The sequence below is a fragment of the Salvelinus fontinalis genome, chromosome 35, assembly GCF_029448725.1.
Source record: "Salvelinus fontinalis isolate EN_2023a chromosome 35, ASM2944872v1, whole genome shotgun sequence".
Taxonomy (NCBI): Eukaryota; Metazoa; Chordata; class Actinopteri; order Salmoniformes; family Salmonidae; genus Salvelinus; species Salvelinus fontinalis.
Genome location: NC_074699.1, coordinates 21,193,379 through 21,206,807, shown reverse-complemented (window position 1 = coordinate 21,206,807; position 13,429 = coordinate 21,193,379). Strand labels below are relative to the sequence as shown.

Here is a 13,429-nt window from a genome sequence, read left to right as displayed (position 1 = left end):
TTAATCTTCCAGTGTCTGGTGGAAAGCAGACTGAAGCAGGTTTTCCTCTAGAATTTTGTCCGTGCTTAGCTCCATTCCTTTTCTATCTTGAAAAACTCCCCAGTCCTTAACAATTACAAGCATACCCATATCATGATACAGCCACCACTGTTCTTGAAAATATGTAGAGTGGTACTCAGTAAAGTGTTGTATTGGATTTGCCCGAAACATAACACTTTGCATTGAGAAGGAAAGTTAATTGCTTTGCCACATTTTTTGTTCTATTACTTTAGTGCCTTGTCAATTAGGTTAGTATTGTGGAGTATTACAATGTTGCTGAACCATCCTCAGTTTTCTCGGGGCTTGCTGATAATTGGATGTGTGGGCTACAGAGATATGGTAGTGATTTAAAAAAAATCATGTTTAAACATTATTATGGCAAACCGAGTGAGTCCATGCAATTTGTGACTTGTTAAGCATATTTTTACTCCTGAACTTGTTTCGTCTTGCCATAACAAAGGATTTTAATACTTATTGACTCAAGACATTTCAGTTTTTAATTTTTCATTAATTTGTAAACATTTCGAAAAACAATTCAACTTTTATGTGTGTAGGCCAGTGACAAAAAAAACGAAATGTAATCTATATTAAATTTAGGCTGTACAACAAAATTTGGAGTAATTCAAGGAGTGTGAATACTTTAAGGGATTGTAATATAATACTTTGACAGCTTTCCTGACAATACCTCTGTCCCCAGCATCGATCAAATTATAACTTTTTTTTATATACCAGTCATCTGAAATCAAGTAATATCATGCCCACCCTTAAGGACCTGCCAATTGGACAAATTATTCTAGAAAAGTATTCAAAGTTAATTAGACCGGGGTAATCCTATTATTGTCCTTTTTTAATTAAACTACAAAATACATAGATATCCATTGTACAAACTATAATGTATTTAGATAGTTTGGAGGGGGTGTCATAGCATGGGAGAGAATTGTGACTTGTGTGTGGATGGGTAGGTGGGTGATATGTTGTCTGATGTTTGTGATTAACTATTGTGTCAATAATTTAACTGATTCTGCACAGTACCTGTAACGTTAGGGAAGACAGGAGGACCAAGCAGACTTTTTAACCAATTACATTCAAGTTTATTGTTAGGCACAAAAGGCACGATGTTACCAAGACGACTGGAAGCAAAACAAATGGAGCAAAGTGATTAATACATTTTTGCCTGGTGAAACATACAAATCAACGAGAAGCTTGCAACAGCTCCACGCAATGATGGTAAATAACTTGGTTGTCGATTATGTTTTCCATGAAAATGATCTAGCTATTCGATGGTTAACGACGTTAGCTAACTTTAGTTAATTTACCTAGCTAGCTCTGAGGTTCCCAAACTTCAAACTTGTTTGCGTCGGGGACCAATTTTGTGATAGCCTCCTCAGAATATCAGAACACAACTCTTACTTTACAGTGCGATTAAAAAAACAAACAGGATACAATCAGTTTTACTATAACTGCAGTGCACAAGTCTCGGTCACTGGGAAATAACATTTAAGACTCTTTTGGCATCAGATAAAATGTTGCCATTTTAGAGTAAATTTCCTGCAATTCTACACATTTTGCCTTGAGGCAGAGATAATATTTCAGTTGTAAAGCTTAAATTACAGTGCATTATGTTCAAAACAACATTTGAGGAATGCAAGAAGAATCCAGTTGAACAAATTGATCATTGATGGAGCACTGGATACTATATACCTGTGCCTCCCAGGCACACGTGCATCTGGAACCTCTTAAGGATCTGACCTTTTTCAATTTTCGCCAAAAATGACATACCCAAATCTAACTGCCTGTAGCTCAGGACCTGAAGCAAGGATATGCATATTATTGATACCATTTGAAAAGTTAACACTTTGAAGTTTGTGGAAATGTGAAATGAATGTAGGAGAATACAACACATTCGATCTGGTAAAAGATAATACAAACAAAAAACATGTGCTGGTGGAATTTAGAATTTGGCCACTAGATGGCAGCAGTGTGTGTGCAAAGTTTCACATTGATCCAGTGTAGCATTGCAATACTGCACAGTATTTTGTATCAAGTCTGCCCAAATGTGCCGAATTGGTCAATTGATACATTTCAAGTACATAACTATAGAGAACATACAACATTTAAGTTTACACACTCCCAGAAATGTCATACATGATGGATTATTAGCTTATACAATAACTTTCACACATCTAGATGGCCGGCGGGGTGGGTGTAGAGCCAGAGACAGCAGGGGTTCAAACTTCAAACAGTAGAACCCAGTTCCTACATTTGAATATAAAAATGTATTTTATTATCAAAACCATGATACATTTGATCTCTGAGACCTTCAGGATGACAAATCAGACCAAGACTGAATGTAAGTACATTATTTACCTTTCAGATGTGAATGTATCAAACCATTTGCCGTGATAAGTTGTTGTGCACTCCTCAAATAGCATGGTATTTGTTCACTGTAATGGCTACTGTAAATTGGACAATGCAGTTAGATTAACAAGAATTTAAGCTTTCTGCCCATATAAGACATGTTTATGTCCTGGAAAGTTTTCTGTAACTTACAACGTCATGCTAATCACATTAGCGCACGTTAGCTCAACCGTCCCAGTATAGGGACAACGATCCCGTAGAGGATTTATTAAGAACATCAATAGATGTATAATATTCATAAATATTATATTATATTGCACCCTCAACTTACACAGATCCCTTGTCTAAAATTGGTTGATTCTGTGGGTGCTAGTAATATTTATTAAAATGACCCCACTTTGAAAACCCCTGACCTAGCTGTTAGTGCTAAGTAAGCCAGGCTTTCCCGGGGTAGAAGGGACATCTGAGACTTGAACCAAAACACTTGTTGGTTGTGCTTTTTGTGAATACATATTTTTCTCTGACATTAGCGTCTGGAGGCTGATATTGCTCGTAAGATGAAGAGCGAGCATGAGCCTCTGTGGAGCAGGAGAAGCAAGACCATAAGCGCTACGAGGAGGTGGTGCAGTACCAGCAGGAGCTGGAACAGCAGCTGGAGGAGAAAGAGCACAAGAGACAGGAGGCTTATGAGGAGTTCCTCAAGGAGAAACTCATGGTTGACGAAATCATCAGGCAGATCTATGAGGATCAAATTTGAGTGGAGTGGCAGTCTGTTTTCACAATTTGTCTTGAGTTTCCTGCTTGATCAAGTGATCAGTATATAATTAAATCAAATTACCTTATTTGCAGGGAGAGGCAGTTAAGACAGGAGAAGATAACAGCCACTCAAAGGTACATAGGAGTTCAAGAGCCAGCAGACTGAGTGGAGACTGATGGAGCGGGAGAAGATGGAGGCTAAGAGCAGACGCATCCTGGAATTTGCCGGTTACCAGCAGCTAAGGAGAAGAGCAGAATGGAGAAAGTCAGAACGAGGGCAGGCAAAAGAACACCTTCACCAGATGGTAAGAGGGAGAAAAGTCACTTAATTTGCAAAACACTTGGCTATGTTCATATTTAAGAATATGTTCTAGTCTTTTTTTGTGTACAAAGTGAGAAATTATTACAACAATAATGATGGCTGTTGAGGAATGTCTTCTAGCTCACTGAGAAGATTGAAATGGAGAGGCAGCAGCGTGACGAGATTGAGCGTGTTCGTGAAGAGCTTTGTCAGAAGGAGCAAGCCGAGGCTGCAAGGCAGAAACAAATCGTAAGCAAGCATATTCACATTTTATCATTTCCTAAATTTCCAAAGCCTTTAGAGCAGGGGTGTCAAAGTCAAATGGACGGAGGGCCAAATAAAAAATTTAGCTACAAGCCGAGGGCCGGACTGTTCGAATGTTCATTGAAAATTTTTTAAATGACGCATATAGTCTAGTGAACCTAATTGAACCTACTGAAAACCTAACAAATATATTCCAATATGATCAGATAAATAAAGCAATATTTTCTTATGGCTCTGTCAGTAATCTTTAATTTTCAACAGACACAAAAGACAAATTTCCTTTATATAAAAATCCCCATAACATGAACATTAAATGAAAGAAACCGGTATTCAAGGCACCATCAGTAGCCTATATTTTCTATTTTAGCAAAAGTGGGCTAAATTTACTTCAAAGAAAAAAACAATAATAGCAATTTTCTATCATCCACTCAACTGAAATATTTTTAAAATATAATTGGATTGAAATACAATAAAATAAAGTGCAAAAATCTATTAATCAAAAACAACACTTTGTTTAAGGAGAAGTAACATGCAGTGAAAACAAATATTAAACTTTAACTTTTAAACTTGAACTGAGTAAAAACTCTAAATATGTGATTGCACAGTAATGTTCACTTGTTTGAGGTTGAGGGTGATACTTGGTGGTGTCCCATCTTTTCCACAAGTTCATCAATGTTCGGGGTAAGGCTCTGAGCTGAGGAAATCCTCAGAATTGAGTGGAGGTGTTCAGCAGTAAGTCGACTTCTGTGTGATGTTTTGTTCAGGTTCATTAAAGAAAACAGTTGTTCACACAGGTATGTGCTGCCAAACATAGACAACGTTTGAGCAGCCTGGATGCGCAGCTGGGGCATTGTGTCGGGGAGGAAACGGGCGAACTCCGCAGCACCCACTGCCGCATATTTTGCCCTCAGTGCATCATTGCATTGGAGGTCAATCAACTCCATTTGGAGGTTTGGTGGTGAGCTTTCCACGTCAACAGCAAATGGGTTACCGAGCAGTTCCAACCTGCTTTTTTGTGCTTCAAAGTCAGCAAATCGGCGTCGAAAGTCAGCGGCAAGCATACCTATTTTATCAGCCAACTGTGCGCTCGGGAACGCACTGGTAGAGAGCTTCTCTTTCATGGTCTGGCAGCTGGGAAAGTGGCTCAAATTTTCTTTCCGCATCTGCGTCTCCCACAGAGTCAGTTTGGTTTTAAATGCCTTCACTGTACTGTACATATCAGAGATGACATGATCCCGACCCTGCAGCTGCAAGTTCATTGCATTCAGATGACTCGTAATGTCACACAGAAAAGCCATTTCACACAGAAACATTTCGTCTCGGAGTTGTGTTGTGTCTTTCCCTTTGCTGTCCAAGAACAGACAAATCTCCTCACGAAGCTTGAAACATCTTTGAAGCACCTTTCCCTGGCTTAGCCATCGCACCTCTGTGTGATAAGGCAAATCACCATGCTCCGTTTCTAACTCCGTCAGAAATGCCTTGAACTGGCGGTGATTCAAACCTTTGGCTCTGATAAAGTTAACTGTGCGCGTGATGATGCTCATTACATGCTCCATTTTCAAGGCTTTACCGCACAACGCTTCCTGGTGTATGATACAATGATAAGCTGTCAGCTCACCTGTCGCGTTTTCCTCTTGCATCTTTTCCCGTATCTTCGCCACCAGTCCGCTCCTGTGTCCACACATCGCAGGTGCTCCGTCGGTTGTCAAACCCACGAGTTTTTCCCAAGGCAGCTCCATCTCATTTACACATCTTGACACCTCTTCATACAAATCATGCCCCGTAGTTGTGCCATGCATAGGACGTAAAGCCAAAAACTCCTCTGTCACGCTTAGGCTGGAGTCCACTCCGCGGATGAAAATTGACAACTGGGCAATGTCAGAAATGTCGGTGCTCTCATCCACAGCCAAGGAATATGCAATGAAATCTTTTCCCTTTTTCACAAGCTGCTCTTTTAGATTGATGGACAACTGGTCTACTCTCTCGGCAATGGTGTTTCTGCTCAGACTCACATTTAAAAAGAGTTGCCTTTTTTCTGGGCAAACTTCGTCACAAACTTTAATCATGCAGTTTTTGATGAAATCCCCCTCCGTAAATGGCCGGGCTGATTTAGCGATCTCTTCTGCCAAAATAAAACTGGCCTTGACAGCAGCCTGGCCTTGTGATTTGGCTTTTTTGAACAGAGCCTGTCGAGATTTGAGGCCTCGTTTTAATTCCTCTGCCTTTTGTAGCCTTTGTTCCATGTCCATATTCTTGTTTTTGTCCGCGTGTTTCGTTTCATAATGTCGTCTCAGATTATACTCTTTCAGTACCGCCACACTTTCTCCACACAGAAGACACACAGGTTTTCCAGCTACCTCCGTGAACATATACTCCGACTCCCACCTTGTTTGAAACCCCCGGTTCTCAGTGTCCACCTTCCGTTTTGCCATTTTTGATGGGTATCTGAAAGTTAATTTTACTGTGATGCTGACGACTGCTGTGCCAATAAATATTGAAATGAAGCAGCCTACTGCTCGGTGCGTCATCGTTGCATTGTGGGAAATGTAGTATTGGTGCGTGTAAAAGATCTGCGGGCTGCCGGCTTGCTGCGGTCTGCGGGCCGGTTCTAATAATAAATCAAGATCATCCCAGGGGCCGTAAAAAACCTTCTCGCGGGCCGGATGTGGCCCGCGGGCCTTGACTCTGACATATGTGCTTTAGAGGATTCAAACCTTTTTAAACAGGTTAACAGGAAGATATGGAGAAGAGAATCAGACAGAGGCTGGAGTTGCAGCAGACCTGCCAAGAGCAAATAGCCTTCAAGGAAATGCGGAGGCAGGCTGAGAAGGTGGAGGAGGCCTTCAGGCAGATGATGATGGCCAAGTTTGCTGAGGATGACCGCATAGAGCAGATGAATGTGCAGAAGCTTCGCATGAAGCAGCTTGAGCACAAGAGGGCTGTTGGAGAAACTGCTGGAGGACAGGAGCCAGCAGTACCTGGCTGACAAGGTACAGTATATTGCTCTAATCATGAACAGACTTGTGCACTCTTTATCAACATCAAAGTGGTGTTATTGTAACTGAAGCTTTTCTGTTTAACACTGTTTTGTCTGCCTCAGAGGTAGGTACCTTAAGGAACATTTGTTGAATGTAAAGTTTGATCTCTCTTCCCAAGGAACGTGAGGCTGAAGAAAGAGCAATGGAACAGAAGAGGGAGACATTGCGTCGACAGATCATTGAGGAGGAAAGGTAGACTTCTCAAACTCCATGCCACAAAACTAATGGGCTATCTACCTAAGGTAAAGGAGAGGAGGTTGTCTTAGTTTTTAGTTCTACTGCAAGTGTTTTCTTTAAACTCTGGTCATTGGCTGTCCAAAATCTTAAAAAAAAATTTTTTTTAATGCAATGTTGCTCCAGCAAGATTCCACTTTTGAAACTGACTGTTATTCTCAAATGTTAAGGGCATATTCTGGGAAGATGACCTTGAACACTTTGATGAGGACTTCAGAAGCAATTTCCAAAAGCGCCAGGCTGACATCTTTGATGAATAGGGCTGGGGAGATGATGAATAACCACTTTCTATACTACACCACTAGATGGCATTATTGGGTAGATGCTGTCTGGTGTATCAAATGGTGGATTTCTTATGGCGATGGTGTACTCAAATGTATTAAGTTGCAATGACTAATTTGTATCCCACTAGCTGCATATCACAACACCATAAATCCTATCATGGAGGTGCAGCAATTTTCAGTTGAAGTCATTTGGTAATTTAAAAAAAACACAACTTCCTTTATTAGGTAATGATGCAACTACCGGTACAGTTTAAATTGATTTAACACATTATTGTAATAAAATGTTAAACTTTTAAAATCCAACTGCATTACAAATATATTCTGTATAAATGAACAATGCATACATACACATAACTTCCACACAATGTCAAAGGCCACATAATTAATGTTGTAGCTAACCATAAGAATACATTCAAGGCAAGCACGATTGTATTACATACATTTTTCAGTATTGCTTTATGATTTCCCCCAGTCAAGAGCTTTCATGAATTCCTCTTCTGTAAATGACAACATCTTGGCAGCTTCAAAATGCATCTGCTCAAGCAAGAGGAAAAATATGTCAGTTTGATAAGGAGAAATATCAATAATGATACTGCCTTGTATTAATTACTTGCATTTAATATGAAGACTTACTTTTTGCCTTTTCAGTATATCAATCAATTTGAGCTGTTTTTTAAAACCCACTATCAGTTCAGCTTTTTGCTTTTCCAGCTTCTTGTTTTCAGCTTTAAATGTTTCTATTTTTTTATGCTCCTGGTCTGCTGTGTCCTTTTGGAAAGGATAGACATAAAACAAGTCTATTTAACCTGGGTTATGCAACAAGTGACAGAAGCCAAATTTGAATACCAAACTCTGAACTATACTAATAGCATGGTACTATCTATCAATACAATTTACAGTGTAAATTATGATTGATGTGATCACTAAATGCACTGGTGGTGTGGTTTAATATACCTTGCTCATCTGCTTGATCTTGGTCAGTTGTGTCTTGGACCTCTCAACTTCCTCCAAGGCTCTGTTCAGTCTTACCTCTATGGCACTGTGATTGGTTGCTGCCTGTTTTTGTGCTCTCTTCAAACCCTCGATTTCCTTTGTTAAACACACAGAGGGGGACAAGCTAATTCAGTAAAAGCATTTTATGTAATGTTTTTATAGCGCACCAACACACATTTTCAAAAGCACTGTAGTGATAATGGTAATATTTGGTTAGATATCTACAAAAACGGACTGTCATCACAGTTACTTATTAACTTTATATTTCAGAAATGAAATGCACAAAGAGGGACTTGGGGATATTGTAGTTGGCTCAGAACAGGACAGCACGGCTGGTCCTTAAAAGTACACGGAAAGCAATCATTAATGACATGCATGTCAATCTCTCATGGCTCAAAGTGGAAGAGAGATTGACTTCATCATTAGTTGTTTTTGTAAGAGGTTTTGACAACCTCAATGTACCAAGCTGTCCGTTTAAAATACTAGCACACAGCTCAGACACTCATGCCACCAGAGGTCTCTTCAATGTCCCCAAGTCCAGAACAGACTATGGGAGGTGCACTGTACTACATAGAGCCATGACTACATGGAACTCAATTCCACATCAGATAACTGATGCAAACAGTAGAATCAGATTTAAAAAGCTTGTCAAAATACACCTTATGGAGCAACGGGGACTGTGAAGAGACACACAAAGGTACAGACACATGCAACGCACACATTGTGATATTGTTGTATGGTGGTATTGAACATTTTGTGTTGTGGATATGTGGTGGTCTAGGGATGTTATATGATGTACTGTTTTATCTTTAGCACATTCAGTACAAACATAGTTCACTGTTTTATCTTTTGTTTTATATGTAATGTAGGTGCTTTGGTGTGTTTGGACCCCAGGAATAGTAGCTTCTGCCTTGGCAACAGCTAATGTGGATTCATAATAAATACAACACAAAAATACCAGGTGAATCCAGGTGAAATGGTCCACTAGCCAATGTATATCCAGCCACCTTGACACAGCTGTGGGAAGCATTGGAATCAACATGGGCCAGCATCCCTGTGGAACGCTTTCGACACCTTGTAGAGTCCATGCCCTGACGAGTTGAGGCGATTCTGATGGCAAAAGGGGGTGCAACTCAATATTAGGAAGGTGTTCCTAATGTTTTGTACATTCAGTGTATGTCTCTGTTGTGATCCCTCCCAGTGGGAAATATTATACAACCATGTTTTACTCCACCCCTAGTCAAGGCGAGGGAAATGTCGCTGTGGGATTTCTCTGAATTCCAAAGTTATCTGTCAAATGAGCGCCGCACTATCGCCAGCTGCAGGAGAGGTTCACCTTACAGGCTGATCATGTTAATGAGACCATGCCAGGCATTCCCCTGCTGAGGGGTTGATTTCATCCTTCATTAACAACCTTGTCTAAGCTGTATAACGTCCCCCTCCCCATTCAGCAATAAGACATTAACAGCTATCTCAACTGCTGTCTACACACGTCTAGGTTTCTCTCAGTCACTGTTCATGGACTTTCATGGTTACAATATGTGCTGTTTAATATTACCAAAATTACTAACTAGAAAGAGAATCAATGTAATAACTGTTTTATCCTTGACACCCACCTTCTGTAGAGCAGTTACTTGTTGCTGGAGCCCATCACCTTTTCTGTTTGACTCCTCCGCTAAAGCTCTGTGTTTCTCTATCTGGGTTTGCTGAATGTTTGTGGTCTTCTGTAGTCTAGCTCGATCCTCCTCCACCTCCTTTATGTTGGTGCTTAAACTACTGTTTGCATCATCCTAGAACAAATAAATGTTTTATACTTGTTTCAATGTTACATTTTACTCAAAAATATAGCTAATTTCCATCTCTCATATTTCTATCATTACCTTTTTGTTGCACTCATATGATAGCCGGTTAAATTCTTCTTGCATTACACAAAGTTTTGCTTTGAGAAAACGGATTTGAGCATCTAAAACACAGCACACACAAAAAATATTATACTATAGTTACATAAAGAATTATATAATTTTTAGGATATCCGAGATTATATCATTTTAAGGATATGCGAGAAGCTCAAACTAAGAAGGCTGAAACAATTGATATTCTGGAACTCTGATAAATAACTTTGTTATGTTTTTGCAAAGATCCATTCTTGTGCTCTAGATGTGAATGTGTGAGAAAGACACAGAAAGTGTAATAAATGAAATCAGAATTCACCTGATCCCATCTCATCCCCAACACTGGGCATGATATCTTCCATAAGATTGTCATGAGTATCTCCATCATCCAGCTTCCCCTCAATGTTACGTATTGTTTTAGCCAAGGAAAAATCCACAAAATCTTCAAGAACCGCAACATTCTCAATTGCAGCTGCCTTTGTTGTTCTGAAATAAAATAACAAATAAACAAAATACAACTCAAACAAAAAATTGAAAAAGTCAAACATAAGGAACTGATATCCACAATGCTGGACACTCATTAAGCCATAACCTTTCACAATCTTCCAATGTTTCCAATAGATATTTGTGTGAACGTTTGTGATAAGGATAACATTCTTACTGTGCTTTTCTCTGGTTTCCAGGTCTGTTTTGTGAATTGGATTTTGATGTGACCCTTTTCTTTGGCATTACCTGAGCAATGGAAATATGATTTATATTTCTGACCTTCTCATTCAATGGGTTTTGAAAAGGAGGTGAGGGGAGAGGACGGAGGAATCAAGGAAATGAAATTGAGATTCCTCCCCAGTTTTACTAACTGATTGCATTACCTTTGCGTCTCTGAGATGTTACATTTTACCTATCAAACTGAATTGAATACTGCACCTTAGTAGTGGGCTTCATAACTGAAGATTCCAGCATGTTCACATTCCTAAAGACAAATACATTTGTATTATAGGCTGTTCTCATATATTCTTATCCAGTCTACTACACTGAAATGCTATACGTTTAAAGCAATGCAATATTTTATTACTTGAAATCCTCCTCCTCAATGTCAACATCAAGGTGGAAAGAGATTGGCTTTGACAAGACTTCATTTTGGTCACTCTGAAAAAAAAGAATGTTTAAATAAAACAAATATGTCTAAAAATGAATGGTTTATGTTGTTTTGAAGAGTGTCAATTGGTCAGGTAGCTAGCTTAAACCACTTACCATAACCTGTTCTGCTTGCCTTACTAGTTCGGCTGTTTTTGCCTCCAGCTCTGCATTTATACGTCTGGAATGGGAGAAATATTATTTATTTTATTGCTATAGCCATCTGGTTACAGCATCTCATATGATACAGTCTACATTGACTCAAAAGGTGTTTGGCAATGGGTACAGATGTTTGGGCAAGGAACCTTACTTGTATTCCTCCTCTTTAGCAAGTAGGTCTATCGTGGATGGTTTCTTTGAGGGGACAGAGGCTGGACGTCTCACAGATTTTCCTCCTTGAGACCTTTCTGCCTTGGATGACATGGATCTTTTGGTCTAAATAAACAAATGTAGTAAGTTAGGTAGCTAATTACAAATATAGTAGTTGTTGGTTATTTTAGTCAACAGGCATATAACATTTCAAAGGAACAACGCTTTCGTTGAAAGTCAGGCTGCGTATACTATAGTTTTAGCTAGCATACTAACTATCTAGCTAGCAGTTAGCTAATTTAGATCTTAAACAGCGATATAGCTAGGACACATAAAGGTGGCTATAGCTAGTTAGTTATTCTTGTATTTAACTTGTGAATGGGTATGTTAACGTTTTTTTAGCAGTATAATACTGTAGCTAGTTGTTTGAAACAATACATTGACTCACGTCATGGATTCTTCTTTCAGACATTTTGTTGTGCTGAATCTGGCGGGTGGCGTTGCGGTTGCATAGCAACAAGTCGTTGCTAAATGTTTTTTTCTGCTGTGCAACCAAAGGCGGAGGAACACGCACTTTTGCTGTGTCGCTGTTTTCCACAATTTTGACTTTGAGACATTTAGCAAAAATATGATGTTAGGGCCCATTGTGGACTAATGAACACATTCATTTGAGTTGTTTGCTAAACATAAAATGTGAAAAGCTGAAATGTGCAAATGTGTAGGGGGACAGTCTTTACTAAGGCTAACATATTCGCTACATGTCTACACATGGAGCATAATGCCATTGACATATTCATGTGTTTACCATTGATTGTAAATAATTGCATTTAAATGAAATAGAAATGTCTAACTGTTATCTTACAAACTCATTGGATTATTGAAGACCACGTCCATAGTACTGCTCATTCATACATTTTTATAAAGCATTTTTACTGTGGGCATTTAAGCCAAATGTTGCCATTAGGGACACAGTACTTGGCTGCTCACCACCGCTGTGTAAAAAAAAAAAAAAAAAAGTTTTAAAAAAGCACGTAATTCTTCACTAGTGTACGCGGCGGCGCTTGACAGCAGCAGGAGCAGCAGCATCACATTACCGTTCTCCTAGCAGTTGGATATTATGCTGGCAGAACGATCGCGCATTCTTTTCTTCAAAATAAGAGTTCCCCTGCAAAGACATGCTAAACTGTGAATATAGATTTTTTTTTTAACGTATTTTGTATTTATACCAGCATTTATTTTGAACGTTTGTACAAGTACTGGTATGTTGAAAGCTATTCTTTTGGCTATATTTAAAGAAATGGTGACACCTTACTTCACCCACTCCTTTCACTGCAACTCAAAACACGGTGGGATACTTATTGGCTTGTAGAGAGATCTTTTATACCTGTCTCAGCTGAAGTGGGGTTGGAAATACTCAGTAGGGTGTAATTTTGGAGGGGGACTGTGTCGCACGGCCTGCTGCAGGCTTTTCACTCCACTCCTACATAGCCCCCAATGCAATATACTGTAATAGACTGTTCATGGGATACATATTGGCTTGTAGAGAGAGAGAACAAGGACAGGAAAAAAACGTTTGTGGAAAAAAATATATATAATCAAGGCTTCATTGTTCCCTAATACTAATAGTAAAGGCCCAGTGCACTACTTTTTGTGATTTTAAAATTGTAATTAAATAGTATTCCAATTTTTCAGTGGGTGCTGCAGCACCCCTACTTCCTGTGTATGTACAACACAGTCCCACTCCAAAACTAACCATATTTGGTTAATAGAGACCCTACTGAGTATTTCCCATCCCACTTTAGCTGAGACAGATAGAAAAGTTTTTTC

At 39.2% G+C, this 13,429-nt stretch overlaps 1 protein-coding gene and 1 pseudogene across 1 annotated transcript; one reads left to right on the top strand and one right to left on the bottom strand.

Moving 5' to 3' along the window:
- Positions 1 to 3,615: 3,615 nt before the first annotated feature.
- On the top strand, positions 3,616 to 7,577 carry LOC129834537 (meiosis-specific nuclear structural protein 1-like; annotated as a pseudogene).
- Positions 7,463 to 12,162, bottom strand: tex9 (testis expressed 9). The gene is made up of 12 exons (XM_055899626.1): positions 12,051 to 12,162; positions 11,604 to 11,728; positions 11,411 to 11,474; positions 11,232 to 11,305; positions 11,084 to 11,129; positions 10,821 to 10,891; positions 10,479 to 10,645; positions 10,148 to 10,230; positions 9,884 to 10,057; positions 8,229 to 8,363; positions 7,908 to 8,042; positions 7,463 to 7,808 (listed from the first exon to the last, which is right to left on the bottom strand). Exons 1-12 carry the CDS (start codon positions 12,072 to 12,074, stop codon positions 7,731 to 7,733), a joined length of 1,176 nt encoding a protein of 391 aa, XP_055755601.1. The 5' UTR covers positions 12,075 to 12,162; the 3' UTR covers positions 7,463 to 7,730.
- Between the last annotated feature and the right edge of the window lie 1,267 nt (positions 12,163 to 13,429).